At 40.4% G+C, this 19,047-nt stretch overlaps 1 protein-coding gene across 10 annotated transcripts in view; it reads left to right on the top strand.

Moving 5' to 3' along the window:
• lpp (LIM domain containing preferred translocation partner in lipoma) overlaps window positions 1–19,047 on the top strand; it is a 244,864-nt gene that overhangs the window by 187,630 nt on the left and 38,187 nt on the right. For all 10 annotated transcript variants that reach the window (XM_078168576.1, XM_078168573.1, XM_078168574.1 and 7 more), the window contains one exon: window positions 8,210–8,379. In XM_078168576.1, the coding sequence (XP_078024702.1) occupies window positions 8,210–8,379 (170 nt within the window). The remainder of the gene's footprint in view (window positions 1–8,209; window positions 8,380–19,047) is intronic.

The raw sequence follows: 19,047 nt of genomic DNA, 5'->3' as shown, positions 1-19,047 counted from the left end.
GGACACGTCATTAAATACACTGCTACATGTAGCTACATGCTAACATCAGGGAAACATGTAATCTTGGTTGCTGAAGTTGTTCATTTTTCCCCAATTTTAGCTCATATTCCTGGGGTGCATGTCCAGTTATGAAGATTTGAATTCAGTGGCTTTTACTGATGATGATTTAAGTGCCGATGTATTCTGTTATAGTCATGCCAGGTTAATATGACGGTGCAGAGATGCTGTGATACAAAATACCCAGAAACTTTGACCCAACAGAGCAGACTGCACTTTTTTGGGAGGGGGGCTTGAAGAGCCAGATGCTAAAACATTGTGTTTCAGACAGAGGGTGAATTCAGGTGTTCCAGTATAGACAGTATTAGGGAAATAATGTGAACATGGTTTTGGATTAGATGTCAGTCAAAACAAGCATTTCTAAGACGTCACTTTGGGTTCATGGAAACTGCAATGTGTATTTTCACTCCTGTACATTCCAACATTTTGTAGACTAAACAATTACTTACAGAACTGAAAAAAAAATGAACTGACTAAGTCATTCTTTAAGTGAAGGTTCTCTCAAGGTCTTGTATTGCTTTCATGTGTTGTCTGAGAACTGCTCGGACAAAACAAGCAATATGAAGACTTGACCTCAGGCTCAAGGAAACTATGACGGGCAGTTTTCACCCTTTTCTTACATTTTATTGATTAATCTATTGATAAAGACAATGAGGACCACATTGATATATTAATTAGTTGCAATCCTAGTTTTTATCACCATTTCATAATCACTTGTTTCATCATGCATATGAACATTTGCTTTGATGAAGGTCTGATAGACTCAGAGTGAAGTGTACAGGAATCTTTTCTATTAGTTTGATGCTTCCAGCACCTTTGCCAAGAACAAACAGGATGAAGCAGTGGTCGACGCGTATTAATCATGAGTCCTACAACAGTGTTCAACAGATTGAACTTTAGCCAATCACACATTACAGTAATAGTTACTGTAATTTACTCCACATCCTCTGATCCCCACTGGAGCCCGTCGTCTCCTTAGATAAACGCTTGATGTGATGGGAGACAGCGCTGTGACCTGGGATAAAACAAAGTTATTCACTTCCTGTCTGATAATAGAGCCTAGATCTGAAACTATGTTTTTTTGTGCAATAAAATCCTTTTTTACACAGAGCACAGATTTTGCTATACGGCCGCTCTAAGTCCCTTCTTCATGCCACCTTTGCATTTTTACACAGAACCAAAGAACTGTCATGACAGGCGTGACATGTAATACAACAGCGTCAGCAGTAATGGCAATAACAATCATGTACCTTTCCTTTTACATGGCGGCTGATCTCGTCCTCTGCTCAGAGGGTACAGAGCTCCCAGACCTCATTGTTTTCCCAGTTTGCGGACATTTACAGCCGCTGTTCTTCTTCTTTGAGTTAGCTGCTAACTGTTATCAGTTACTTTATAAATCTCATGCGGTGGGTCGCATGCATAACACATCTTCAAAGTGTCACACCTGAGCCACCCAAGATCATGTCCTGCTGGCTGTCCCCTTTATACAGACAGTGTCGAGGCTATTCCTAACTCTGGTCACGGCTCAAAGGTGAACCGTGAGGTGGAATAACGGTGAACAGCGAGTGCAATACAAGTGTAGTATTTATTTGATAGACAAAAAATTGATTGGTAGTAGATTGGTCCTATAATTATTTTAAGTTTTCAAGCACAAATAAACAAAAACTCTGGTTCCAGCTTCTCAATTGCAAATTTTGCTGATTTCCTTTGTTGTCCATGATAATTAACTGAATATGTCATATTAATATTTGGGCCTGAAAGTCAGAAAGAACACCAGCTGACTGAATGTGTCATCTTGGGCTGTAGTATGAAATTATAATTGACATTTTATAGTCCAGACAATTAATCAAATATTTAAAGAAGCCCTCCGGACTGATCACAGTGTCATGTCTGGCATGACATCACATGTAATAACTTGCCAGTTCATTACATAGTCTTGGCCCTTTTAGAATCTCATCATGAATTAATGAGTCCTCTACTGTACATTTTGTGTAATATTTAGAAATAAAAGAGCATACAGTATTTTTCAAGGCCAACTGTAAACAGCCTCACATCTGCTGCTCTTTGTTACATGATCATGTGAATTCATGTGTGGGCTGCTGATGTGTGCACGCAGCATGGCATGACATGTCTGTGGGTATGCATACACTATATGATACATGTGTCTGTGTTTGTATATGCTCGTCTACTTGTGTGGTATGTCTGGTGCAAAGAGATTTTTTTTTCATCGTGTATGTGCCTCTGTGTGTGTGTGTGTGTGTGTGTATGTGTGTGTTGGGGTAAAACTGTGTACACTGTACACACAGCCGCGCACAAATAGCTCCTGAGGGCCCTCGCGATCACAGACTGCCAAAAGGAAAAGGATTTCCGAGAGGTTTCCTTCTCGCTATTTAAAGTGGGAGCCCTGTGGGACATGTTTGGCATTCTCATCCACTCACTGAAGATGGCCTGTGATCTGAAGCCACTAACAGGCTCGGCATGCTCCGTCTCTGTCTCTCGCTCACTCTCTCTCCCTTTCTCTTTCCCTCTGGCTCTCTGAAGTGATTACCCTGCTTGTGATTCCACTGACACCCACATGTCCCCCCGAGACGTGCCTTCACTAGTTTGTTTAATCTGCCTCCCTGTACAGTAGGTAACGCAGCCATAATTGAGGTGTGGATAGAGGAGTGGGAGCAGATGAAACCAATAGCAGCTTTTATGAAAACTTGTCTGTGCTGTACGTCGTGGATGACAGCGATCGCTTAAATTAATGTACAAAATGCTGCTGTGATGAGAATTCAGAATGTTAACGACTAAATGTTTTCAAGAGCAATCTGTCAGTCTTTTGTTTCTTAATGTGTCCCCAGTCAGTAAACTATGAACCACGTTATTATAGTATCACAAATATTGAAGGGCCTAGGTCTTGTTTCAACACTGGGGGGACACATATTAAGAGGGTTAATAATAATAATAATAATAATAATAATGCATTTTATTTGTTTATAGGCACCTTTCAGAGCACTCAAGGGCGCCTTACAAGACACAGTTAAAAAAAAACAAGTAGCAATAAATCCATAGATCATAAAATCAAAGAACTGAGTAATATACAATAAAAGTTAATAAAAAAGACTGGATAAAAATCGTAATTATAAATATTTGGTATAAAATCATCATCATCAATATGTGTGTCTCTATTAAATCAGACAGAGTATGCCAGCTTCAAAGTTGTGTTTTCAGATGGGATTTAAAAGTGGAACGTGGGCAGAAAGGCTGAAGGCTCTAGAACCCATGGTAGTCAAGCAGGCAGATGGTGATGTGAGTTAGATTGTAGACGAGGATCTAAGAGTACGGGAGGGTGTGTAGATATGAAGGAGTTCAGACAGGTAGGAAGGGGCTTGTCCTGCGTGATCCGCAGGAAATGATGAGCACAAAACACTTTACTTCCTGCACTCAGGTGAATTTTTATGCACCAATTTATGGTATTTTTGGTGTGTATTTATTTAAAGGTGAACACAAAATTCAGGCAGCACATGACAATTACTGCAGTAAGTCATTCAAATATGTATTCACTTAAAGATCAGCTTCAGTACTCAGGTAGGCATGATTTACTTCTCCATCATCCTTTGTGTATTTTATTTGGGAACGTAACCTCTTCAAATGTTCACCTCATAACACGTTAATTCATTTTAATACACTTTAACAAACCCATTCGTATTCTTTCACATACACCTGATTCTCCTTAATAAATCTCAACCATTGTGACGCTGAGCGCACGCGTACGAGCCTCATTTCCACTCCCACAGTTGGCTATAAATGGATGTAGAAACGCCCTTAAACATCCGTTTGCATATCAATACTTGTGCCCCTCCACCATTCATTAGACCTGTCAATGAGAGATCCAGTTGGGAAAGTGAAATTTCACTGACTGTGTCGCATCGACGAGATTCTCCGACGGTGACACAGCAGCTGTCGTTACGTACAGCTGTTGATTTCTGTACCGTACCGTGTTACGTTTGTGCGAACCATCATCACAATGAAATCGTCAGATAACATTAAACCATCACTAACAGGGATATGAATCACTCATTAATAATATAACATTTACTGTGTAAAGTGTGCAAAACTAAAAACACAATCAGTGAAATTGACAAACAACCTAAAAACAATGTGATCCATCTCTCAACTTATATTTATTTCCTCCTCATCGTTCCACCAGAATCTTTCTTAGCTGAAAGTGTGCCTGGTCTGATAAATGTGTGAGATGTGAACATTCTCATTGCACATATCTGTGTTCTCTAAGAAGACAAGAATAAAGTTATAATATTTCCAGGAAAAAGTCGTAGTATTATGACTCCCCCCCACACACAAATATTACAGCTGTATTCTCAAGAATAAAAGTCTCCAAATTAAAGTCCTCTGTTAAACACTTTCATGTTTTTTTTTTTTTGGAGGGAACAAATGCATGTGTTCTAAATAATGAGAGGGACACTCCACTGCAAAACCTATGCTTATGCCAAGGGCGTAGGTTTCAACATTAGGAGAATGCATATTAAGAGGAATGTCTTGGGTGTCCATTCCCTTAAATTTTGAGTGTTAAAACATCTTTTCCTGCTCTCTAGTGAGTTTTTATGCAGCACTTTGTGGTATAAATTTCTTAATTTATGTAAAGGAAAACACAAAATTCAATCAGCATTTAAAATATCTGCTAGTCCTCTGCTACTTTCATGTTGTTATTGGGGGGGAGAAATGCATGTGTTATAAATATAAGGGGACGTGCTCCCTACATTCTCCACGAAACCTCCATCTATGCAGATATCAGCGTTTCAATAAGGATTTCTTACTGGAAAAGTTGTGGATCCAGTCGTTCGTTAAACAACTTTTCTCAGCTTCCACTGAGGCTGACAATGAGATAATGAGTTATCTGAGATTAGAATACCATTAGCGGGCCTCGCAGTCAAGCAGATATTTGATCTCAACAACATATGACTTCCAAAAGTTGTGCTGATACCTGAGACAGATTCCGCTTTACACTCTGTTTGAATTTTTTGATATGAAAACAGCGAGTGGAACTGTGAAAATGCAAGCATCAGATACTCTATCTCCCCCGGTTAGTGTCTCGCCTCTGTCTGTAACACGCTTGAACTGCTCTGTTCAGAACATACAGAGTGTCAATCATCGCCCCAAATCAGCCTTTAGATGAAGCAAAAAAAAAAAAAAAGGAAAAAGGAACAAAAATGATCCATACAACTGAACTTGAATTAATTAAATATACTGTATCATACTTCCTCTGAGAGATTGCATCTGTCCTCAGATGTGTAAAAAATAAAACATTCTCAGATATCTTTTTAAACCCTATTATTGTAAGATACCAGTAATTAAATTGACAGTGTTATTAATTGGGTTGAAGATAACTTGCATTGAGTCGAGGACATCTTAAACTCAATTAAAGATATCTCCAACTCAATTAAAGATATCCAAATGCCGTGTCCCGCAATATGCAATCAGGCTCTTTCTGGCGCAATAATATCAGTTCACTTGTGCCCCCTTTTACAAAGACTTAGTTGTACTTCTAAAGTTTTCTTTTTATCATTTAAAGCCTGATTTTTTTGAAATAGATGTCGTCCATGTCACACTTTGGTGATGTGTATAGTTTCTTTAATGTGGCATAATTATAGTATTTAATCCTTCCTTATCCAGTGTTTGAAAGAGAAATGGAGATTAGGCACTTCTGACATCAGGAAATGAAGCATTTAAAGGGGTAGCTCCAAATTTTTGTAACAAGGTAGTGTAAGGAAATGCATGGCAGCAGCTCGATACAAAGGCTGAACAAAGGCTGTCAGGCAGAGCTGAACAGCCGTAGATGGAGGCTGATGCTGTGGATAAAGATCTTAAAGGAAACTTCACCCCCACAGATGGCCATTTCAGTTACTCACTTTGTGTTGCATTGAATTTATGAAGAAAACTTTGTTTTTTTGCACGCCTCTATGGAGAACAAAGAATCCAAAAATGGAGAAAAGTCTTGATGAATTAAAGTGAAGGGGGTCCAGTTTAAATAACAGCAAAACTAAGTCAGCACAACTCTTGCAGTATAATCCAAGTCTTATGTTAACAGTCAAATACTCAATCCTTCCCAAACACATTCATTTTCAATTACTATTTAAAACTGAATTAAAAGTGACACTTATCTACGCTCTCTTCAAAGCCAAACTCCATTAACAAAAACATAAATTTTACCTCCCTGATGACAGGAGCTGCTGGTCTGCTGCTGCCTCAGTCAGTTGGTGTGTTTGTGTTATTGTGTGACTTTGGTGTGTTAAAGCGTTAGTTTGGATTCATGAAAGTCACATATTAAGACAAACTAATAACTAACAGATGGAGGCAGCGATACAGCAGCAGCTCCTGTGTTTAGGGAGGTAAAATTACTGTTTTTGTCAATGGAGTCCGGCTTTGAAGAGAACGTAGATGAGTCTCACTTAAAGTTCAGTTCCCCGTCTGAAAGGGCTGTCTGTTTGGGAAGTACTGAGCATACGACTGGATAAATGAGACTTGGATTATACTCCATGAGCTGTGTGAGAGTTTGCAAATAGATGTTTTGATATATTTTGCTGTCAGTTAGACCGTAACCCATTTTTAACATTATCAGTTTCCAGCTATTTCTTCTCTCTCTTGTTATTTCATTGTAATCTGAACAAATGTGGGTTTTGGACTCTTGATTGGACAAAACAAGCAATTTGATGTTATCACTTCTTTGGGCTTTCAGATCTCGTGATCAGCATTTTCTACAATCTTCCTTCATGTTCCAGATTGGCCATTTAACCACTGAAAAAATGAAACCTGGAACAGACTTGCAGAACTTGCAGATAATTAAACAACCCAGCAGGTTTATGTGATGCCCATCAATTTTAATCATTTTAACCTTGTTTCAAGGCAGTTGGGTCTCTTTGGCATCTTGAGTGGCTCCAAAAACTGCAATACCCATGAGCCTCAGCTGCTGTGGTTAAGAGGCCAGTCAGAAGCAGGAATCAGAGCTGCAGCGAACTAAAAATGTTTAGGTGGAAAAAAAACATGGTACCACAGTTGACAGATTCATCTAAAAGGGACCCTGAATTTTATGTATTTATTTATTTACTGAGTTCTTCACAAAGCCCCGACCCTCTGCTTGTATTTTCTTATTTTCTACTTATTTTGGGACATTCCTGGGTAGAGCATGCAGGTAAGGACAGGAATTTAAAAAATGGTAGCGACCAGATGCCAGACTGTCAGCAGCACACATCCAAGAGGAAGCTACAAAACATGGAATCACAGACACAGTGCCAGCAACGCAAACTTTGCAAGGCAAAATGCCGGCACTGGACTAATATATTTCAATAATTAATAACATTTCAAGTTCTGTGATTGGATGTTTCTTACCAAGATACACCTCAAGAGTCATCGTTAACACATTTTTTTCGATACACCTTTTACCTACCTAGAAACCAGATATATTTAACAGTTAGGGTGCCGACTAGCTCAGCTGGTAGAGCAAGTACCCTATGTACGAAGGCTGTGTCCTTGCTGCAGTGGTTGCAGGTTCACTTTCAACCCATGGCCCTCTCTTTGCACCCTTTACACTATATCGGTCCTATCAAATAAAGGCAAAGAGACACCCAGTTGATCATCTTTTGTACTAATGATTCAGGAAAGTTTTATGTCCATCCAAGCAGTAGAATTGCTCCAACTCAGAATTACTTAATATGTTCTGTGTAGAAAGTAATGGGACTTTTACTTGTTAAACCAGGGGCACATGAAATGGCTCCCCCCACTACACAACTCTATAAATCATATGAGCCCTACTTGCCTCTTTTTGTATCGTGAAACTATTCGAAAACAAAATAATTTCAGAATCAGACATATTTGACCTGCTTGTGTTTAATGTTGTATCACTGTCCTGAATCCTCTGCACGCTGAAGGATGCTTCCTATCAGCTCGAGCTGTTTACTATGATCAGAGCGTCTGCCGGTGCTCCACACTTCACAGCTCTCCTTCATAACAATGTTCATGATTGGATCATTTGTTTTGGTCTTGACAGTGTTTCCAGTGAGTGGAATGTGACTGTTGAATGTTATCTGACCTTAAATATCTGTGGATTTACACTGAATCCGCTCTCTGCCTCCTCTCCTCTTCCTCTCCCCAGGGCGCTGTGCCAGCTGTGGAGAGAACGTGGTGGGTGAAGGCACCGGCTGCACCGCCATGGACCAGGTCTTCCATGTCGACTGCTTCGTCTGCATGACCTGCAGCACCAAGCTGCGTGGCAAGCCTTTCTACGCTGTGGAGAAGAAGGCGTACTGTGAGCCTTGCTATATTGTGAGTAACTTTTTTCCCTTCACATCCACCTGCCTCACCACATAGTTTTGGCTCACTCTGGTTGTTGATGTGTCCATGTTTCAAGTGTGCACATTATGATATCAGGGGAGGGCACCTTGGTAGACCTGTGCCTGGAATGTTCATATATATTTTGACTTCAAGCAACCACATTTCATTTCATCAAAGCTCAGCGAGCTGCCACCTCTCACCACACACATCTTCACATTTCCTCTTTTTCTTTGTCTTTGTTTTGTTCTTGGTCACTCAGTGAAACTTTCATGGTGTCTTCCCCTTAAAGTGATTCCCTGCAGCTACACAACTTTAAATGACAGAAACTGTTGACGTAGGTAGACACGAGGTCAGTCTCATCAAGTGTTTACTGTCTATTGTTTGATATTGACATTATTTTGAATGTGATAGCAGTCTAGTAATCACTATTAGCTCAGTAACAGTAGGTGCTGGTCAGCTAGCTAACACACCACTGACACAATTAGTAATTAATATGAAAGCTACTAGGGCTGACCCAAAAAATTCGAAGTTTCAAAGCTTCGTTCAATGGCATGGGATTCGATCCCATTTTTTGGGGGGACCTTGAACCCAACACCATCTCCGACGAGGAAGTAGAAAGCCCGGCGTGCAATGAATGGAGACCTATTATCCTGCTTGAACACAGATGACTAAATTCTTTCAACAATGTGACTCAAAATAATGAGAAAATAGATTTTATTGATGTAAAATAATATGCTGATGGTGACATTTTCCACCGGTCCGCTGCGCTCTAAGTCTCGCATCTGTCTGCTTGCGCTGCAGTGCGCTGAGGGTTTTAATTTTTAGTGTTAAATCAAAACTTAAACACTATTTATCAGCAACCAGAAGTGTTTTTTGTTTGTGAATATTTTTATCTTAATTCTAGGGTTGCAAGAAACTACCTTTTCGCCATAGTTTGTAAGTTATTAACTTTTTTGGACTCCGGTCGTCGAAGGCTTCGATTTAAAATTGATCTGAGCCCCGAAGCTTCGATTTTCAAAAATGAAGTCGAAGGTCAGCCCTAAAAGCTACATTCATCAATAAATTAACTCATAATCACAAGCCACCAGACTATTATCACCTGACACTGAAGTTCCTCTCAGCTCTGTCAAACTTTGTTTTTGCATCTTTCAGCTTAAAGTTTTAGTTTCACTGACCTGAACTTGACTGTTTTGTTTCACCCTCAATACTCTCACCAACCTTGTTCCTGTTAGTAGCTGCTCTGTGCTCACTGCCCAACACAAAATGTCAGACACACAAATGCTGTGTCTTAATTTGGATACTTCCTTTAGTAAACTTTCAGTGTAGTAGTAAAGTAGTAAAGTGTGTACACGATGCACTTTTGTAGTGGGTGAACTTTGACAGGGTAGTGTTGTCTCAAATCGAACACGGCTGCTGTCCATTTAATGGAAATTATGATCTTCTTCTTCTTCTTCTTCTTCTTCTTCTGTTTTGTCTCCTTTTTCTTCCTCTTCTTCTTCTTCCTCTTCTGAGATTTTTTTTTTTGCCCTTATTGATAGGACAGCTATAGATAGACAGGAAAGGCAGGAGAGACGATGGGGGAATGACACGCAGCAAAGGGCTGCAGGCCAGAAACAAACCAAGGTCAATGCAAAGGACTCAGCCTACATGCGGTGCACACTCTACCAGGTGACCTAGAGGTCGCCCCTGCTTTTGATTTTTAAGGGCAAATCGCAACCGGGTGTAGCCTTACCGCAAACATTTTACCTTGACTGACGCCCACCAAAATGTCTGCAGGGCTGTTTGCTTGTTCACTGGAGCAATGGCAAGCACTGCAGCAGCATCCACCACAATTTTCACAAGTTTGATGGTCTCTCCTCTTCCGCTACATAGCCAAGATGGCGACCCCTGAGGGTGAAAAGTGTCCAGCGTTTCACACTAAACATTTTGACTGTTATTAGTTCACCATTCGGGTACTCTTTGTGCACTACATTTGGCCATGCTTCTCAGTGTTGATGTGCTTATGTGCTCATAAAAGCAAGTGTAAGTACAGAAGTTAGCATCTAGCAGGTGAACAACCTGAAGAATTTAGAAGCCAAAGACTCAAGTATTTTTGTCTGGAAGTTATGAGCAAATATCAGACTTGAAAACACCTCAAAGTTAGTATGAATGCATTCTCGGAACCCATCGGCTATATTTGGCGTCTGACTTCCGGCAGACGGCGATACAGCCTCTGGGGGCAGACCCCCAATTTTTTGGCATTCCGGTTTGATTTGGGCGGAGGAGGCGAGTTTCCATTTCCGACTTCCGTTTATATATAAGTAAATATCCTGAACCATTGCGATGGATTCAGAGTTTGCAGCAGTGATGCCAATTATGTTCCGCCTCGTTAGTTCACCGCACGGACCGTTTAACCTGGCAACAACTGCAGCCGGCTCAACCGTGATTGGTAGTTTATGGTTGTAGACTACAAACAGCCTACAACCGGAAACCAGGGCTCTTCTGCTCTTCTTCCGGAGGCAAGATCTCCGGGGTTTGCCTACAGACTCTACATTCACTGAATGTAGAGTCTGTATATAGAGACTAGTAAGAATGTTGCTTTGTGTCTGCTGGATGTGGCAATATTTTGTTAGCACGTAGTCATATCAAAGTTCAAAGGTGAAAATGTGTGCAGTGTTTACAGCTTGTTGTACTGCCCCCAAGTGGCCAAAAACAATGAATGCAGGTTCAAGACACTTCTTGGCTGCTGTTGACAGTGACCTAAGAGCCAAATGTTAATGAAAGCTATGAAATGACCTAGCATTGCTTGATTCATCTAGCGGGAAGGTTGCTGGGCTGAAACTTTTCTCATGTGCCATGAGTGTAGGAGAACTATGGTGGCTGACATGAAAACGCAAATTACCCTATCTAGAGCTAGTGTTTAGTTCATAAATGGTAATCGACCTGGACTTGTATAGCACCTTTCTAATCTTCTGACCAGTCAAAGCACTTTTTACACCACAAGTCACAATTCACCCATTCGCACACAGTTATTCATTTATACACTGGTTGCTGAGGCTACTGCACAATGTGCCACCTGCTACTCAGTTTTTAACACACTCATCGATAGCAATTTGGGATTCAGTGTCTTGCTCAAGGATACTTCAACATGTGGACCGGAGGAGCCAGAGATCAAACCGCTGATCTTCCAATTAGTTGACAACCCGCTGTAGCTCTGAGCCAGTAGCCATCCTGGCCTACTGCAGAACAATAATGCGATCTCCATAAACAAGGATGTTCCTCCTACAGTACGTAGCTTTAAACTGTTCATTCTGAGGTTACAAAATAATTCCAGGTGATTACAAACTAATGAAAACACATTTATGAATACTATATTCCACTTCTGCCAATAGATGACCCTTAATACTACACCCTGGACCACTACTTCACTTTTTTATCCCAGCACAACCTGATAGATTATTCATTAGTTCTAATAATGATGTCACAGATGCTTCCATTGTGTTTTTATAATAGAGGATTTTCAGATATCTCTTCCTTGGTGAATTAGATGATGATTATATTGTTCTCACTCGCACATCACTCAGTGAGCTGATGCATAACTATCTGGAGTTACAGCTGATAAGCAGTCAGATATGGTTTTAATGCACTTGAGGTATTAAATGAGTGTTAAAATCATGTTAGATGTAACATGGTGTTAATTTTCTGTGTGGATTACAGAAAACAGAAAATTTTGTTTCCTCTGTTTCCTCTTTTTTTACTTTTCTAAATCAGTCTTGTGATATCAAAAGTATGTGATGAAATGACAGGCATTTCATGACAATATCCCAGAAGGTGTTTTCACTTATTTTTAATTTTAGGGTGTTTTTATTCCTTTTTACAAAACTGCGACCTGTTTTCCTGTTGCTGTGTTGAGCAACACTGATAAAAGTATTTCCTTGCACAATATTGTCAGGAAAGATGCATCACTTTTCAAAACCACAAGGATATTGTTTTGCAGAAGTGTCTCCCTCATTCAGTTTCTTTAGAATATGGTTCAGTGTCGGACCATTGGCGGGATATGACAGGGTCGTAGTTTTTAATTGTCAGCAATATCACGGGTAAGTTTGAAGGTCATTCCTGGAAGCTGAGATGGGAAGTAGCTGAGTGATGCAATCAGCCTTTACAATGGAAATTTTGGCTTATAGCTTTTAACTTTCAGTGTTGTTTTATTAAAAAATATCTGACTAGATTATTGGATTCAGTTTGTACAAGTTTTGAAACTTGAATGAGTGTCTACAGATACAAATTAAGCCAGTGAGGAAAATACAATCATGAAATTGGAAATAGACATATTTCAGTCAACAGTCTACGTATCTAAGAATCTTCCTGGTCAACAGATAGTCATCATTTAGGGCCATTAGTCAACTAGTCACCCGCATGTTTACGACATTATAATTTAAACTGTACTAATGAACCTTCATTAATATAGGCCTATATTTTGTCTACAAGTGCACGTCACACACTGAGCGAGCCGCCTGTTAATGACGCTGTGGGCTAATGGGCATGTAGCTACTTCCATGTTTCAGATGATACGTCATGTTTGTAGTCGACCAATGAAGATGAGTTTACATATCACCTTGGGTTCGTCCTTCACCTTCTCAAAATGATCCCACACTTTGGATTTCCTGCCCGACATGTTATTAACTAGCCTGTGGAATAACCGCAGGTACCAGCCCTGGAAATTAACCTGACTCCTGTCTGACTGCTGAGCCTGGACACTTCCTGTGTTTGTCCTTTCAAATTAAATTCCCACATGGACCAGTCATATAGGTATTGATTTATTTTGACAAGTTGCAGCTCGTAATAGAGTTTCACTTTTTTTTCTGTGACTAGTGACCTTTCTGGTCTTCTAATGTTTGGTCAACTATTGGGGGGCAGCCCCGGAGAGCAGAAGTTCTTTAGTATGTATTAAGAAAAGCGAACCTGGTTGGTAGCATGTCATTTTATGTTTTTATAAAATGAAAAAAACTGACTGGTGATCCAGTAACATTATTCAGTAGCTGTAGAACTGGTTGCTAACAGAAAGAAAGACTCTAGAAATCAAAATATGTTTTTTCAGGTAGTATACTCTATGCAACTTAAACTTAGCATTTTTTTCCGTAAATCGAGCCTTCATTTTCCCAGGTGGTAGCACCTGATGGCAGACAGAATTGCAAAGTGAAAGCAAGGCTTATAGGGAATCAGTCTAAGTGCTGATGGTGTCATCGTTCTTTAGCCATTACATTGTGCAATCACAAAAAGAAAGACTTGTCCATTTCCACTTTAAAGGGGAACTCCAAGGGTATTACACAAGTCTGTTTACTGGTATTGGGGAGCACCACTGAATATAGGAAGTTGTACAAAGCCTTGTGTGGCTGGGGGGCAAAGGAAGGCGGATAAATGTCCTCAAGTGAGTCATCATTAGTTTGTGTTGAAGGCTACATGTTTAAAAATGAAAAAAAAGTCTGGACAAGTGTAAGTTTACAGGACGTCTGTAGTCCGCTCCTCATCTCTGTTTGAGGCCAGCAGCTTGAGGTACATTTGATTATAAATAGTTGCTGCTCACATAACACACTCGAATCTCAGGACACTTTCACACTGGTGCCATTTGGTCGGCTTTGAACAAATCCTGGTCCACTTCCACGGATAGTTTGGTTCGTTTGGAGTGGTGTGAGCACTCATTCAGACTCTGAACCCTGGTCCGCTTCAAAACTGGGGGTCTCGGTTCACTTGCAAGGGAACCCTGGTGAGGTTCGCTCACAGTGGGAAATGCAAACGGACTATCCAGCGAAGCAAAGAGAGGAAGTGAACCTAAGAGAGGAAGTGGAGAGTGCAGTGCATTTTGGGTAGAAAAAAAACAAAGCCAACAGCGCAAACCAGGAGAAGCAGAGGTAAAAATGAAAAAACAGAAACCCCAAGACTGCAGAAATGTTGTGTTGCTCCATTGTTTTTTGTGGTGACCAAGCTGGCTGAAGGGGATGGATTTCCGTTTCCGGTCCTGGCCAATCAATGAGCCAGGTTTTCTTCTTCCTCATGCTTTTTTTCTTCCTGGTCAGTGGTTGTTTCGGGCAATGCCGCCCCCAAACGAGCAGCTGTTGTAACTGCATGACATTGTCTAGGCGGTTTGGTCCGCTTTAAAAAGTGCAGTGTGAAAGTGAACGGCACTAAATGAAGCATTCCCCGCCCAATCGAACCGAGTCCCCCGGACTGTCTTGGTGTGAATGCGCCCTTAGTTTTACTGTTTTTGATCTCACTTTGGTCTGTGTTTCAGACAGTAGAGAGTCTTTCTCAATCTCAGTCTTTCTCTTCGCTCTCTTGTATCTGTGGTGGCGGGCATATGAAAATGAGGAAGTACAATCTGTAGTTTGAGCAACAGTTTGAGAGAAACATGTCATCTGGCAGATTTTGGCTGGCAAATGAATAGGAAACTCTGGACGCTGGCAAGATTGGGGGAAGTTTACCATTGTTAGGTCAGGGTTTTGTTTTTGGTGGTTTAGGGATGAAACATCTTGATGTCCAGGGCAGCTTTAAAAAAACTCCTTATATTTACAGCAGCTGCCTTGTAGAAAACATCCTTCTGATACAACTTCTGATAGAGCACATTAACACACGCATATAATTTCCCATTTCCATCACTTGCAGGAAATGGCCTGATGTGCACTTTACCAGTAAAGTTGAGCTACATGATGTTTAAACCAGTGGCAGGCCATCTCTTAAATCATCCCTTTTCAGAGGCACTCACTGTGATTGTAGTTGTCTTGTCTGGAAGTTCTCCAACTCTGATACATGCGCTAAAGAGGAACGGGATAATTTAAGAACTTTATTTATGCATTTCATCAGCATAAATGTTCTTCTGGCACAAGATCAAAAGGATGGGGGAAATCTGAATTTCTTAATGAAAGTAATTTCTTCTTCTTTTATTCCCATCCTCAGGGTCATATGCCTCTGTACGATTAGAGAATGAACGTGAGAGTTGAGTCTCTGAAGAGAAATGTCATATCCCATAGAGAAAGAGGAAAACTTCAAGTTAGCCTCAAAGTCAGTCAGTCTAGGAATCACTCAGAGAAAACCAACAGTAATAATGATACACTGTGAGTTTGTTTTTTTTGACTGTAGATTCCCATCCTGTTCTCAACCTGCCACCTTATATCAGCAGCATCTTAAACCCTTATGAATGCCCTGAATTCCATCATCAAACTGAACTTGATGTGTAAAATTGTTAAAGTGGCCCTTTAGATTCAGATTGTATGAACTAAATTGAAAAATAATTCTTGAATGCTTAAAATTTGTCTGCTTGATTGATGCTCTTAGACTTACTAGTGTAATGCCATTGGTTTATTATGGTATTAAGATATGAGAAATATTGATTTATGATGTTACTCAAGTCATTGTACCCTGAAACAACTCACAGAAGGCCTCAAGCAACTGTATACTACCTACTTACTGTGTACTTGAGAAAAAATAAAAGATTTGTGTCCTTTTTCTTCTGGGTCGGCACGGTGGTGCAGTAGTTCGCACTGCCACTTCACAGCAAGAGGGTTCGGGTTTGAATCTGCCACCTGGCTGGGGTCCTTTTTGTGGAGTTTGCATGTTCACACCATGTTCTCTCAGCATGAGTTTTTTGCAGGTTCCACAGTCCAAAGGCATGCAGGTTTTGGTTAACTGATTACTCCATAAGTGTCAATAGACCTTTTTGCACTGTCTCTTTAAGGTGGGAATTTCGCACTGTTATGCCATCTTATCGTTCTGTATGCAAGGTACGATCGTGGAATGGTTGGACAGAGTTGTCTCACCTTTAAGCCAGAGTTGAAGTTAGTTAGACCCACTGTGGGAGATTTAAAAAGTAGCTGTTAGCAGTTAGCAGCTAACTCAAAGAAGTACAGCAGTCAAATGATCAGGGACATAAATGACTCTTACTGCTATATTAATGCCATTGTTATTGTTATGCCTCCGCTAAAGAGATACCCAAACCTAATTCATACACATACGTACAGCAGTAACATTATTAGTGTCGTAAGTTAGTATGTGAAACTTACACAGTAGACGTACGATAAGACTGCTGACTCAGTCCGCACCACCATCGTTATAAAGTAGTGTATGCAGTTTATCAGCAGAGGTATTCCACAGGCAGTAACGTTATTAGTGTTATAAGTTGATATGGCGAAGAAAAAAACACTCATGTTGTAGCTACTCACAGTCACAAACACAAAGCAGATGTATTAATTTACAAATAGGCACATTAGCTTGCGATAACATGACCACCACGGGTACAAAGGAGTGCATGGATTTAATTAGCAGAGGTATTTTTCTGGTGGTAACATTAGTAGAGTCATAAGTTAATATGGCAAACTTACACAATGGATGTAAGTGAAGACATGTAAGTGAAGAAAGGCCGCACCACCATGGTTATCAGAATCAGAAGTACTTTACTGATCCCCGAGGGAAATTGTGATTTGTTACAGTCACTCCGATGTAAAGAATAGAGAAATGTAAGAAGTAAGAATAAGAGTTTAAAATGTAAATATGTAAATATAAAGATATGAAATAAAATAGAAATAAAAATGTGCATTAAGCTACAATGTATAACACTAGTACTTAAGATATAAGGAATAGAATATTATATCTATGGTAGAGTAGAGGATGGATATGGTGGAGTATTTGTGGTGGTAACGTTATTAGCATTAAGTTAGAACACACCAACGATTGTGGTTACTCACTGTCAGAAACACAGGTTAAACACACTCAGCGAGATGTACTTGACTCTCTGCAGTGCCCTGAAGCCCTGCCCCGGAGCTGTACACGGCCACAGAGCGCTGTTCGCTTGTTTATTCAAAGTTTATGAATACTGAATATGTGGTATATCCAAATCACACCAAATTGGACAATGCCCGTCCTTGGGTCTCCGGCAAAACACCCACCAAGTGTGAAGAAGATTGAAAGAGCAGTTCTTGAGATATGCGAAGGACACACACACATACATACATTAAGAGATTCTTTACTTTATAGTTATATTCAATGTTATATCTGCACAGATGGTTCAGCTGCATAATAGATACATATTAGTTTTCTCAAACTGGCTGAAAATAACTTCTTAGTGAAAAGATTGAGTATGAACTCATTTTACAGAATGTATTTTGATCCCGTATGTTCTGTACCGTAAGTGTGAAATAGATTTTTCTAACACCCTCTGGCACTGTATTACATTTGATGTAGAATATCTTACAGGTATAACAGGTGCCTGAGGAAACTCACTGTGTGTAGACGCTGTATAATGGTATGCAAAAATCTATTAATCCCTTTGCCAGGAATTGCAGGAATACATTTTGCACGCCACGCTGATTGCCATCCAATAAAGTTTTCTGCCATGTATCAAAGTAGGCGATCAGCAGCGCCCTTATCTGGGCTGACTACACATTCTCTGGAACAATACTGGCGTTTGTATTAGTGAGATCCATCTCTTCCGCTGGGTGATTTGCCTCAGTCAAACTGTTTGTCTAGATATCGTTAATTCCTTTTAGTAATGTGCAGGAACTCACCCACATCTGTTATCATCACCTGTCTACTTCCTGATTTTACAACCTGCTATCTCTTTGTCTCAACAACCTCAGTCACACAACTGGCCCACACAGTGCAGGGCAGTAATCAGCCTTTGTCCTTGGCACTTCCATGGCTGGCCTCCACACAGGACTTATCGCTGCTTATTTGAATACACAACCGTGTTGATAAACTCTGCAAACGTTCAATTAATGTCTTGTTTTGCATGGAGTGCTTCGTAATCGTGTTAATGTGACAACATTGGGTCGCCATTGGGGTTTTTTTCCCCTCTCCTTGTCTGATGTGTCTCAGCCTGAGGTGTCCCACAGCTTCCCCCATTCCATGTTTGCACACATGATAAGACTGAAAGTGTGAGCATGTGTGTGTGTGCAAACACCACCCAGCGAGCTGTCCATCATTGTTACTGAGAGAGAGTGGTTTTTGAGTTTTAGTGCCACTAAGTGTTTTCCAAGAAAGCTCTCATGTGAAACATTTTCAAGCAGATTCAAAGTACTGCTGACTGTATGTTTTCTGCAGACTGTAACAAATGGATCACAGGGCAACAGGAGAGGAACCCAGTGGGGCTGGACGATATAACAACAGTGTTTTACAGAACAGCCGGGTATCTTAGCTGGGTCTATCCTTATTGGAGGTCTAATAATGTAACCAGACCTACAGTGACAGAATGCTTTCATTTGTCGACCCAAAACCTGAGGACCTAGGTCTAACTAAAACTTTGTAGATAGCCACAGATTTTTGTCTTAAGGCCCTGACACACCAAGCTGACAGTCGGCCATTGGTCAGTGTTAGGCTGTCTGTCCCCCTCGTCTTTGTGGTGTGTCTCACACCATCAGCTTGCTGGCCTTTGTCTGTTTTTTTTTAAATGCAGATTTAGCATGTTGAATTGGCATTGGAGACAGCAGAGCCTGGCAGTGACTGAAATCAGTGTGATTGGCAGTTTAGCTCTGTGCATGAGAAGAAAAATGGAAGTGAGGAAAGTAAACAAAGAGCTAAAGTCAAGAGGGCGTGAGATCGAAACAAACTTGTTATAATAGGTAAGGTTATTTTTCTTTAGCCATTGAGCTCTCGAACAGAAATGTTTCATGATAGTTTTTGTTGTTGTTCACT

The sequence above is a fragment of the Epinephelus lanceolatus genome, chromosome 6 (assembly GCF_041903045.1).
Source record: "Epinephelus lanceolatus isolate andai-2023 chromosome 6, ASM4190304v1, whole genome shotgun sequence".
Lineage (NCBI taxonomy): Eukaryota > Metazoa > Chordata > Actinopteri > Perciformes > Serranidae > Epinephelus > Epinephelus lanceolatus.
The sequence above is the reverse complement of the archived record's forward strand: the minus strand, read 5'-3'. Positions and strand labels throughout refer to the sequence as shown.